Source organism: Lampris incognitus, chromosome 21, assembly GCF_029633865.1.
Source record: "Lampris incognitus isolate fLamInc1 chromosome 21, fLamInc1.hap2, whole genome shotgun sequence".
Taxonomy (NCBI): domain Eukaryota; kingdom Metazoa; phylum Chordata; class Actinopteri; order Lampriformes; family Lampridae; genus Lampris; species Lampris incognitus.
The window spans coordinates 6086287-6099535 of NC_079231.1; the positions used below are offsets into that span (position 1 = coordinate 6086287).

The following is a 13249-nucleotide window of genomic DNA, read 5'->3' on the forward strand; positions in this document are numbered from 1 at the left end:
CCTTTGGCGCCTGCAGATAAATCACTTGCCTCATCAGATGTCGATAAAAAGAGTCACCTAGTGTCATCGGCTAAGGGTCGGTCAGTCTCTGCTGCTCAGGCTCATCATGAGGCTTCCGATTTGAAAGTCCAGTCAGGTTCGAATGTAGTCTCCTCCTCAGTGGTGGAGCAGCAGCAGTTTATTAAGAAATCTAGCTCCAAGTCTGTCTCTACCACACAGAGCTGTGTCCAAGAAAATGTGAATCTTCAAAGCCAGTCTGTGGTCACACTGAAAGCCGAGGAAGCAAAGAATATTAATGTGGCTTCTATGCAGGAAGGAAGAAAGGCTCCCCCTCAGCCCACTAAAATTCCAAAGGTAACTCCGAGCTTCAAGGTTAAAACCTTTAAGATGCCAGCAGAGAAAAGAGAGGACAAATGCGACCTTGCCGCACAAAAAGAAACTTTGAAGAGTGAATCACGATTACAGCAGGACAATCGCGCTGCCTCACAGATAAGTGAAGGGAAGGCGATTCAGGAGAGCAACCAAGTGACGGCGGCGAGCAGCGAGATTAAAACGGAAATCAATGTTAAAGAGGAGAAATGCCAGGCACCACAGCGCGTTAAAGACACCCATATCGAGGTGCAAACGAAAAAGACGAAAAAGATGTCAAAGACAGAGAGCGAGGTGAAACCGTCCCCGTCCATTGCTGTTGTTTCTGTGGCCAAAGAGGCTCAGGTAGTGCCCGTGCCAACTCCTCAAGGACGAGGCCACATTTCTGTCTCTCAAAGCCACCACAGCATGAAGGAGGAGCACAGACAGTCGCACGAGGAGGTCCACGTGAGGCAGAGTGTCGTACGTCAGACGCAGGAGGCTGTGCATACACAGAAGCAGCAGATCAAGATTTCACAACAGCAGCAAATAAGAGAAACAAACAAAATGCAGGGGAAGAGCGGTAAAACAATAGTCGAGAATAAGGATGCCGTCATTAAGGGAGAAGGTCAAACTGTACATGCAGAGGGTCAGTGTTCGGAGAGCAGCGTGGACTTAGAGAAACGTAAAATAATGCAGCTGCTGCTTACTCAAATAACAGAGCTCCAGGGCACACCAAACGAGATAGACTCAAATGCTGTCAGAGTGATTATCGGCCAGATCCCGGACTGGATGATGGGGTTGGATGAGAAAAAGAACTTGAGTGAAATCGCTCTCCGCCAGAGTAAGAAAAAGCTAAAAGAGATGGTCGTCTATGTGAGAAATATTGCTCAAGCAAAGCTGACATTTCTGGAAGACAGCATGACAGCCATGGAAAAGCAGGACAAAGGAACGCCAGCAGCACCACCTCCACCATCCACGGTGCTTCCGAAACCTGACAAGAAAGTTTTGGGAGGAACAGCTGCCAAGATATCTAAAATAAGCATCGGGTCATCTAAGGTAGAGACACAAAAGAAAGTGGCTGAGGAGAAAAAGATTTCTCATGAGGGCAAAGTGCAGCCGGAGCTGAGCGAGGCGGCAAACAGGGTTTCCTCCCCCTTGAAAAGTATTCGCACCCCATCACCCATCTTCATTAGTATTGAATCGACGAAAAGGACAGACAGAGTGACCCCTTCGCCTCCGCCCTACAAGTCTGCGGGGACGCCCCCTCCGCCGCCCCGCAAGTCGTACACGGCCACGTCTCACCTCAGCAGGGCCACGCCCTCTCCCACCCTCAGCCGAACAGAAAAACTGATGAAGCTGCAGGACCCCGCAGCTAAACTCTCTCGGGATGTGACCCCTCCTCCTCCTCCTCCTCCTCCTCCTCCTCCTCCAGTGGCAGTTTCAGAGTTTTCTGCAGAATCTACAGCCGAGAGAGAGGAATTGTCTCTGCATGGCAACAGGGAGATTCACGAGGAGGCCGGGGAGCAGGGAGGGGTGGACGTGACCGAAATGGTCGACTCCATGAGGACCGTCAAGGACAAAATGTCTTTCTTTGAGGAGGCCCAGAGAGCTGAGATAAGCAAGATGTACATGCGGAAGGACCCCATCGACATCCCGGAAAGACTGGGGCCTGACGCAGAGGACGTCGCCGAAAGCACAGTGAACACAGTGAACGTTGACCTTTTAAAGGAAGACCTCCCAAGGGTTGACCTGTCAAAGCTGGTGAATCGATTTGAGTCTCCACAGCCAAACGTTTATACCAGAAAAGAGCCCATTGTCATCACGGAGCGGCTGGAGAGCGATACAGAGAATGCGGAGGCGGAGACGAAAGTGCAAAAGACTGAGGACGTTCCTGTGTTCAACGTCAAAGCAATCAAGGATGTGTTTGAGACGGGGGAGCACAGCTCTCAGGCAGCCAGAGAGCTGAGAGAGCAAATAGAAAGGAGGGAGTCCGAGTCAGCCCACACCGAACCGGTGGGGCACTCCGAAACAACATCCATGACCGAACAGTTCTCCGGCGTCGATGACTACGGTAACCTCACCAGTCATCAGAGAAGTCAGACAACCATGCTGTCCGAGAGCACTGTCACACGTGGTAGCCCGCCCTCGTACGCCGACGTGGTAAGGGGCACGGTGCCCACCTTCAACGTCCCACCGGAGGCCTCCACAGAGGAGCTGCTCAGGAGCTTCCAGCAGTCGTGGGCCGAGAGCCAAGGAGTTTTCGAGAACCTGGGCTTCAGCGTCACAGAGCAGAGGACTTCGCAGATTGTGACACAGCAGCAGGAGACGGTCGTAACCGGTAAACTGGGCAGCGCAGCATGAAGATACTAAACCAGCGAGAGCCGTGGTGTGTCTAACATGCACGATTTGTGTGACTTCAGGACAGTGTTTGCAGAAAGGAAACTGAGAAAAACAAAACATTAACATCTGATAATGTGTTGCCTGCATTTCCTTTTGTTTTAAACGTTTATTTGCTGTATAACTCTAGAGCGCCAGCGTTTGACTACCGACAGCTTCACGCCTTTTACGATTTAAACACAACTTGTTTACCCGTGTCTCGAAAGTGTGACGTTTGTTGAAAAGTGGCGATGACTTATTGGACTAATATTCATGCTTGGGTGTGTTGTGTTGTGTTGTGTTGTGTTGTGTTATTCGGGGGAAAACGTAGAGCTGCCAGGGTTGAAAAACCACCAGGAAAACTGTTTTTTCACTGCCCCATGTACTTCAACTGACGCTGAACGATACTACAGGAAAGACTTTGTGGCTTCCCACCAGTCATGGGGTGACAACTGACTGACCTTCTGCTGGTCATCCATGGGTCTTTGAGAAGTCTCACTTTTCTAAAATCCAATTATACAACTATATATAAGGCCTTAATGAATATCGAAATATCCATTTTACAAAGCCTCGAATATTCAAAACCTTTGGGGGAAGGATGGGAGCTCTCCTCACAAACTTGTGTAAAAATAGACAAAGAGACAGTGGTGATCCTTTTGGTGATGAAACAACAGTGTTGTTATCTCCCATCTGTAGCTGAATAAACAATTAATAAATAAGAAGTGTTAATTTCCCCTGTTAGATTTGGGTTGTTGTTTCAGTCTTCTAAAATTCATTTCAGACGGCCTGAAAAAGGTCTTAAGAAGTTCTGAATTTGAGCTGAGGACACCTGAGGCCTAAATGCTAGTTTGTTTTCTCCATCCGTTCTCAAATCAAATGTAGAGGAAAACTCCGTTGCCTACCAACACGGGGCTCGCCAGGTTCGAATCCCTGTGTTACCTCCGACTTGGTCGGGCATCCCTACAGACACAATTGGCTGTGTCTGCAGGCAGGAAGGCGGCTGTGGGCATGTGTCCTGGTCGCTGCACTAGCGTCTCCTCTGGTCGTTCGGGGCACCTGTTCAGGCGGGACTGGGGGGAATAGCATGATCCTCCCACGTGCTACGTCCCCCTAGTGAAACGCCTCACTGTCAGGTGAAAAGAAGCGGCTGGCGACTCCACATGTATCGGAGGAGGCATGTGGTAGTCTGCAGCCCTCTGCTGGATCGGCAGAGGGGGGTGGAGCAGTGACCGGGACGGCTCAGAAGAGTGGGGTAATTGGCCAAGTACAATTGGGGAGAAAAGGGGGTAAAGGAAACGTAGAGGAAGACTAATGTTACTTTGTATTCTCCACAGAAAACTCGAGTTCCAGAGTGCGAGCTGTGCACGGTGTGTCGGAAGAGGGTGTACCCCATGGAGTCGCTGATAGCGGACAAACAAAACTTCCATAAAAGCTGCTTTCGCTGTGAGCACTGCAAAGGCAAACTAAGGTAAAACTAACTTACGCCGTAACACTGCTGTCGGCGCATGCCAACAATGATGCTCTACGCCCGAAAAGAAGAGTGGATGCACACTTCTTGTCACCGCCTATTGCACTTGTTGTTGTAACCTCTGTATTGTTCTCTGTTTCTAGCCTTGGCAATTACGCCTCTCTCCATGGACGCATGTACTGTAAGCCACACTACAAACAACTGTTTAAGTCCAAAGGAAATTATGATGAGGGATTTGGGCAGAAACCACACAAGGAACTTTGGAGTGCTAAAAACCAGCAGAATTTGCCCGAGAAGACAAAATTAAATTCATCAGTGCCTGAAAAGAAAGTTCTGGATACCAGGAATGCCACTGCCAGGAGCAGTGTCCCCACAGCAAAGATAGATATGCCAGTTACAAACGACGGCGACATGGGTAAATCGATGGATGAAAGTAAAAAGCACGCCAGTAGGATTTCTGTCGTATGGCCTCCTCAAACCGACTCCCCGAAGAAGTCCTTCAGCGTGGAGGAAGACCTGAAACTGGTTAAACCAACATGGCCCCCTCAGGAGAGTTCGACACAGAAAGATGAACACCAGAGTCCGCCTATTAAGCCTTCATTAAAGGAGGCTGATAATCCAGCGGCTGAAGTCGAAAAAGGACCCCAGGAAAATGTCACGGTGCCTGAGAGCGTCCCTGTTACAGAGAATGTGAAGAACCCTCAGGAGGCACCGCAGCAGATGGAGGCTTTAGAAACCGCCGAAACCCCCGTGAATCCTGCCGCCACACCAAAGTCAAACAGTCCCGGTGAGGTTGTAGCAACAGAGGACTTTGAAGCTGACAGTAAGGCAGAGGTAAAAAGGAGGAATGAAGGGAGCAGCGATGGAGCTGTTGAAAGTGTGATTGTGAGCGAGAAGAATGAGGCAGTAAGTAGAAAAGGGGACGAGGACGTGAAAGTAAATGGACACGATGAAGAGGCGGGAAACGAGCCCTGTGAAAGTGGGAGGGAAGAAAGAAAGGAGATGGAAAAGGCAAGTAATGACAGCATGAGCGATGGGGGGGCGGTTAAGGTCACAGTAATAGACGGAGAGGCGCCAGCAGGATGGACGCAGAATGCCAACTCAAACAACAACAACAACAGCAATACCCCGATTTTACCTGAGCGTGACATGGCGTTTCCTGACACGGCGTTTCCTGACACGGCGTTTCCTGACACGGCGTTTCGTGACACGGGGTTTCCTGACACGCTGTTTCAGGGATGTGACACGGAGAAGGAAGAGGAAATCCAGCGACCTTCCGTCAGAGATTCACCTTCAGCTGCAGGGTTTTCCCCAGAAGAACACGCCGCTGAAGAGTCAAAATGGATGCCAACTGATGTGCTGCAGTTAGCACAGAGAGATGACGCTTTTGTGCCAGCAGGTGCCAAACGTACAGAACTGCACACAGACTGCTATTCAGACACCAGCCTGTTCAGCGAGTCGTGCGAGGGAACGTTCTCTTTTGAAAACACGGCCTCCGAGCCAAAGACTAACACGTCGAGCTTCTTCGAGGACATCTTTGCCGGCCTGAGTACCAGCAGCTCCAGCCTGTTATCCGAGCTGCAGTCTGACATCTTCAGTCAGTCTGATGGAAAGACGCCTCTGGGGTCAGCGCTCGATGACCTTTTGGATTTTGGGATGGGTTTGAGGGAATCCGCTGATACACCCAGAGACATGTCGGGGGGAGGTGATGAGCGCGGCGAGAGCGTTGCCACAAACTCGAGCGGATGCAAGGATAGCGGCTCTCTGTGGGCGGATGATGAATCTCTGACGGTGGAGGAGCAAATCAAAAGGAACAGATACTACGACGACAACGACGACTCCTAAATTCAACAACGAACAACGGCCTTGTCAACCCATCCGGCAACGATGTCCAGACGCAATTTATTTTACAGCCATGTCCATGGAGAGACAAGTTGATGCTGATTTATTTTAATGTTTTCCTTCTGTTTTTGTACCGAGTTTTAAAATACCCTCTTTGCTCGTTAATACAATACCGCGTTTTGTTTGGATGCTGTTTGGATGCACCTGGTGTGCAGGGAATAATAAAATGAGAAACTGGTCTTTGTTCTGGTATGTTATTTGGAATGCACAGCTTATTCTGTCCGGTTTTGTTGCAGCTATCAACACACCGCAATATTTGAAATATGCAATATGTTCATTAGTGTCAGACAGTAATGGTGTTATTTGTGGCTTTGTTTGAACAAATGGCTGTCGAGTTGAGTTTAAATAAAGAGGTTTTTCTTTTCCACTGCTGTTTTTTATCCGATGGTAGAAATAAAGCTTCATACAGACAACATTTCTACAACTTTTTAATCAGCAAGTGTGCAGATAATGTTGGGGTGGCGACGGTGCTTCATTGTATCTCATTATGTTTACTGGGTATCTTGACCTATGACCTATGGCGTACTTTTAACTCAGCCCAGCTGAGATGTCTTGGGCTGGAGTCGCATTGATTTTCACTGAGGCAGCCAGCGGGTTTTAGCAGTTATATATCTATTTTCCATTAAGAGGCTTTTGTCGACCTTGGCCAGATTTGTTGTTTTTTTTTAAATATTCCCTACTCGGTTGCATCTTGGTGGTGGAGGGTTATTGGCCTAGAAATTAAACAAGAATCTAATGTGTTGAACACGCGTGCAGAGATGCAATGGAATAAAAGTGAGGATTTAACAGCAGCAACTTTTATCACGGAACAGGAAGAGTAAACGTATGCTAATCTGCATCATCCCTGTCAAATAAACTATTAAACGTTATCTGGAGGGGGCGTCTCGAACACTTTCCCCAAACAGCAAACACAATATTCTTGGTTTTGACGATACAGCATCTGTATCCTGTTGCAGCAACTTCTGATTATTGGTCCATTTGATGCCCCTGTCAACCAGGGGTGGACAAATACCACCGTCTCATAAAACCCCACTGTTGATATTTATCATTTTAATTAATCAACAGTCAATCAACCGCTCTGTTGCCTTGCTCGATGACAAGTAATGTTGGCTGGTAATCCGGTTTATTAAAACCCTGAGGACGTACGATGGTCGACATTATGAAGTGCAGCTAAGCTGCTCGAATTCAAACGAGCTAGCTTGCTTCAGTGATAGCACAAATACCTGGGACACTGTAGCGATTTAGCGCCTTGCTGGCTCTGATCGGCTCACCATAAGCAGTGCCTTTCCTCGTCTATTGAGTTCGCCTTAAATTACGCAATACGCATGCGCAAACTCGGAAGGTCACAACGTTGAAAGGCAGGCCTGAAGAAAGCGGAGCCTGCCCTTCCCGCGGAACAAGCAGGCCGGCTTGTGCGCTATGCGGCGTTTCGCTCTTAGACGTTTAAGAACTTAAAAAGGGACAAGGGCACATAAGTATTACAACACGTTATAACGCAGCATACTTGTAACTAGAGTGAGAGTTTGATATGTTGTTATGAATTTGTCGTATGGTTATTTCGATTATATTATCACGGGGTGTACCACAGGGTGTATCACAGGGTACACTTCAAATGAACTCGGACTTGACTTGACCCTGCCTACCCTGACCGCATGTGACTGCAACAGGATAGGCTAAACGCAGAGAACAAATGTCGTAACTGAACAGCTGCACAATGACAAAAATACTGTGGCTTTCTTTCTTACTTCAGCTGTAGTCCTATGCATCCGAAGTGCGACCTGAATGTAAGTGTGTCGTGGGTCGGTGTCTTTATGTATGCTCAGTAATCCAGGTAAGGATATCACAGGACGTGGAATCGGTTCACCTGGCCCCAACGTCCAGGGACACCGCCTAGCCATTGGATCAGATTTGTGGACGACACCTGGGTCTAAAATTAAATCTCAGGACGACGTGCCCCGTTTCACCGACCACATTCTCTCTGCGGACAACCACATGACGTTCACCAGGGAGGGTGCGGAACAGGACAGGGTGGCCGCCTTACACTGTGAAATTGCAGTTGGTGGTGGGGCACGTTTGATTGTTGATGTTTACCGTAAACCAACACACCGGAATCATTTCAGAAGTGTGTGTGTGTGTGTGGGGGGGGGGACTATAGTGCTATAAGAGCGATAGAGCGCGTTACTGAAGACACGTGGCCCCCCCGTCTTCTTACTTTGTTGCAGTTCGGCGGCGTCTCAATGTAGCGTTCTGTGTTGCGCTCGAGCGCTTCGGCGACGCATCGTGTTCAGCTTTGAAATCCCACGCTTTCCGCTGCCTGCCCACGGGGTGGCGCTATAATGCAAACATAGTGCGCGTGGGGTTAGACGCACACGTTTCTTGTTCAGTCAGCCTAAACCAGTGGTTCTCAACCTTTTTGGGGTGCTGGACCCCCTGCGTATTTTGGATCTACCCTGAGGACCCCTCCACCTGATCTTGGGGAGGGGGGTTGCAATTTGATAGAAACGGTAGAAACTGCATTTTAAATTGCATTATAGCATTTATTCACTCTTTGGGGCAAAAATAAGAGCTTTCAGTTGTAACTTAGATATAGTTAACAAAACAGAATTCTTATGCAGTAACTTTCAGATATATGTAACAAAACAGAATATGTATTCAGTAACTTTCAGATATATGTAACAAAACAGAATTCTAATGCAGTAACTTTCAGATATATGTAACAAAACAGAATATGTATTCAGTAACTTTCAGATATATGTAACTAAACAGAATATGTATTCAGTAACTTTCAGATATATGTAACAAAACAGAATATGTATGCAGTAACTTTCAGATATATGTAACAAAACAGAATATGTATTCAGTAACTTTCAGATATATGTAACTAAACAGAATTTTTATGCAGTAACTTTTAACAATGCAAACGGGAGCGAGATCTCTTATTAAAATACAATAAATTACACTTGTGAAACAGATGTAATTAGAGAAAAAAGTCCTGTTACCCTTTATAGTTTAGGTAGATAAAGGTCTCAGTCACATTTGAGTAAAATAATCCTATTTCTATAAACGTCATAGGATCTTTTTCTTAAAGATATTTTATTTTCACGGACCCCTCGCAATTACACCACGGACCACTAGGGGGTCCGCGGACCCCCGGTTGAGAAACACTGGCCTAAACTACGGTAACGGGGCCATGTGTTCGGCAGGGTTAACCGCTCTCCGTGTTTCTACCGTGCTGCACTGAAGTAACGTCCCCTTTGGCCAAACCACCTAGCGGTCGCCTTCCTGTCAAATGATGTCAAAATATTACGACCAAACCCTGTTAACGCGAATTAAAATGTTACGAAAAGAACGACAGCATAGAACCTCGCTGGCGGTTTCAACAGTCTCAAGCAGTTCCGGTCCTGGAGCCGCTGCTTAGGGTTCTGGCTGCGCTGGTTCTCGATTTGGGGGCCAGGCTCCAGTGGCGCTGTAACACCGCCTGTAGATCAGCGACTGCGTCACTGCTGGTGTTTATTGAGCCACTGCAGACGCCGTACTGAGGAACACTCCGTTATACAGGTTACCGGGTGGGGGGCCCTCGAAGCGGTAGTGCTGGACGCCAGCTAAGCTACACGTGTGCAGCGGTTCTGTTGACAGTCTTTGCGGAAGCACGTGTTAGCTAGCGGAGCGGTCGTTAGCCAAGTTAACGGCTCAAACGCACATTTTATCGGTCGCTATGCAGGCTGCAACGCGTTTGATTTGCGCTGCAATGCAGCCTTTTGATGGATGAAAATGTGAATATTCTTCCTGATTTATGTCCGCGCGCTTTAGTTGACCCTAATTTCTTAAACGGACGGGAACGATCGAAATGTCTTTTTTTTTTTACCGTAAGTGTTGCAATATAGGGGCATTAGCGGGGAAACGGGGATTCCGTCCATCCATTATCCAGACCGCTGATCCTGCCCTCAGGGTCGTAGGGAATCCTGGCTTTAAAACATGTGGAAAGAGGGTACAAGTGTGTGTGGGGGGGGTGGTGGCAATGCCCCCCTCCCCCCATTCCGGCGCCCCTGGCGCACAAACCAGGAGTCATCAGGATGCTGTACCACCGAGCTGGCAACGTCCCCGCCCACACAGCAGCCGGGGAAGGGGGGGGGATTAAATTCGTATGTATTTAACGAAAACGGGCGAGACTCGGTTGGATGACCTTGACCGGGCGTTGGTCAAAGCCAGGAAGACGCCCGAACGGTGCACCAGCCGGTCAGAGACAGGACAAGGACGACAGCTGTCCCAGCATACACCAGCGGGGATTCCGCACGTAGGGGGGGGGGGGTGTCGGGAAAGCTGGGACGCGTATTTTCCGCACACCACGTCTGAGTTGCTTTCAAAGCCCCAAAACACGCTGCGCCAGAAACCGGTCCACCCCAAGGACCGGGTCCCCCGCTGTGGGGGATCGCCGTAACGTGTGCATCGGCGGAACCGAACCGACGCGGGCCCAGAGGGCGACACAACACAGAAGGCCAACACGCCAGGCCAGGATTCGGCAGTCTGCACCACCTGCAGGCCAGCGGCCTCTCTCTCAGGGAGGAGGACGTGCCCATCCTTGATAGGGGAGGGACGCCGGTTTGAACGGGGAGTCAACGAGGCCGCCTATGTGAAGAGGGAACCCCCATCCCTGAACCGGGGGGAGGGAGGGAGGGGGGGTTACTAAGCGTACATCTGTCGCCGTCTTACAATAATGTGATTGTACTTCTAATTAATGGTCACGCCCATATTTGCATATGAAACCGACAGTTTTGGGTGGTTGTGCCACTGTGGTGTTTATAAGGGTGGGGTCACCTGCAGTCAGGTGAGCCTGAAGGGGGACACTTGGACGAGTGATGAAACGCTCCTCTCGGTAAACGTGTCCAGATGAGTGGATTCGACTTCCTGTCGTAGGGTGGTCCTTCGGTTCTTCTTCTTCTTCTTCTTCTTCTTCTTCCTTTTTAGGTTTACTGGCGGTTGGCAAACAGTGATGTGGTGCATCACCGCCTCCAGCTGCAATGGGGAGGGAACCGGAATGTCTGTTTACTAAAAAAGAGAGAGAGAAACCCCCCCCCTCGTGTCAGGTTCCTGAGAGGGGGGGAAGCCTCTCGGCAGCTGCTGCACAGCTTCAGAAGCTCTACAGCCCCCCCCCACGTACGTGTCCTTGCTGCATCCGCAATTATGTCGGTTCTCTCGGATTTTCTTTCCGCTCCAGCGGTCTTTAATTACCGTCGCCAAAAAGGCCGGAAACTTCTTCTGGTCTTTACAAAAGGAGAAGTCAGCGTGCTCCCTCGCTGACTTGTCCTCCTCAGCTTCTTGTCATGCTCATTGTTGTTCTCCCCATCCTTTCAGCAGCTTCGGCATAGGATAATCCCCTTTCTGCTGCCACTTTACTCACTTCCTCCTCCTCCTCCTCCTCGGTTCTTTTGGGGGCACCGTGCTGACCCCGCGTCACCAGTCCCCTCGCAGTGCAGCCACTTTGCTAGCACTTCCTCAGCTTGGCAGTTTTTTAGACTTGTGGTCGCCCTCCCCCACATCTTCTGACTCCATGTGACGCCGCTGCAACATGTCCATGTTCTTGGCAGCAAACACCTCCGAGAGGAGCGCTCTCGTGTGGCCTCGCCCTGTAACTCGCGTAATCAAGGCACGCTCTTTCCGGCAGTCCCCCCTTTAAAGGTCAAACACACAGAATTTCCCGAGATGCCTCGGCCTCCATCGCCGGTGGCACGCCACTTATCGCTCCCTTCTTCTTTGTTCTTAGAGTGGGAAGCAAGTCCACGCAGAGACTTCCAGATATCTCCATCTTGAGGGATCTATCTCTCTGGCGCTTTGAGATACAGTCGATGATAACCACCCCACTTCTAGACACCCTGCCGGATCACACGTCTCTCCGAGTTTCCCCCCCTACAAACTTTCCCGCCTCGTGCGGGTCCCCAAAAGCCTTGTCAGGGTGCGGTGAGGCCGGTGGCTGGGTAGGCGGTGGGCATTCACAAACCCAAATGGCACCATTTGGTGCTCTGTGATGTTTCGTAACAATCTTGATCCTTCTTCACTCTTCCGGCTGCCACAGAATTCTAGAATATTCTGCTGAACCACATCCCAAATGAAAACCAGAACACAAAATATTGTCAAAGTACACATGAAGTGCTTTGTTCTCGCTTTGTATGGGTTTTGATAGCTGAGAAATGACTAAGTAACACCATTGCCTCACATCGTTACATTACACAGCATTACATCACTAAATCCCCCAAATGCCTCTTTAACTCCATTTGGGCGGACGTACTGCAACCCGGCAGACAGCCGTGCTTCGCCCGCTGTGTCAGTGGTCTCATCGACATGTACGGCCACGGAAGGGGGGCTGCATTCTCGTCTTGAACGTTCTGTCGAAGGGCGTCGCCTACTGCCAAGAGAAGTTCGGAATCCAGCTCGACGATCCGGAAAACACCGAGGAAACTTCCAAGAGGCCGACCGCTGGTCTTTCTCCACGACGAGGTTTTAAGAGCTCCACATAGTTTTCCTGCTTTGACGAGCAGGTGCTCCCCAGAAAGCAAAAGTGCTGTGGCCCGGACCCGTCCCACACCCGACACTTCACCCGGCCCACACGCCACGTGGAATGATGGCACCCGGGCGGTTCGCTCCTGTTTGCCAGATCTGGCCCAGAACCAAGCCACAGCGGTGCCGCGTGTGCTACATATTTGCCAGATGTGGGCCATATTTGTTTTGGGATATCTGGGCCGTATTCACCATTTACCACACGGGCCACCTCAGGGTCACATCCAGATCACATGTTGCCCAGAGCGCCGCATCTTTGCCAGAAAAAGGACCACATGTGATTTGGCACATTTGGGCCATGTTTGCTATTATACATGTGGGCCACTTCAGGCTCACGTCCGTTTTGTCAGGTGACTTTGGAAACATTTACGTTTACCTGATAAGACAGTCCTGGTTAGTAAATATCGGATTTACTTATTATCCATCCATCCATCCTCCGGGGCGTACCCCAGCGGCCACTGGGCGGCAGGGTGGCTGATATTGTGCCCTCTGATCTGTTTACAGCTGTGGGGCTTCGGGGGATAATTCTAGTTGCTGTTTGGGTCTACGTCGTGTTTCAAATGGAGGTTCTGGTGGTAGACATATTGTAGCGACCGCCTC

The 13249-nt window shown here is 49.6% G+C and overlaps 1 protein-coding gene across 1 annotated transcript in view; it reads left to right on the forward strand.

Annotated features, from left to right (window-relative positions):
* Positions 1 to 4477, forward strand: part of xirp2a (xin actin binding repeat containing 2a) — a 60048-nt gene extending 55571 nt beyond the window's left edge. The window contains exons 10-12 of the mRNA XM_056301225.1: positions 76 to 2689; positions 4062 to 4195; positions 4339 to 4477. Of these exons, the coding sequence (XP_056157200.1) occupies positions 76 to 2689; positions 4062 to 4156 (2709 nt within the window). The 3' untranslated portion in view covers positions 4157 to 4195; positions 4339 to 4477. The remainder of the gene's footprint in view (positions 1 to 75; positions 2690 to 4061; positions 4196 to 4338) is intronic.
* Positions 4478 to 13249: the final 8772 nt, after the last annotated feature.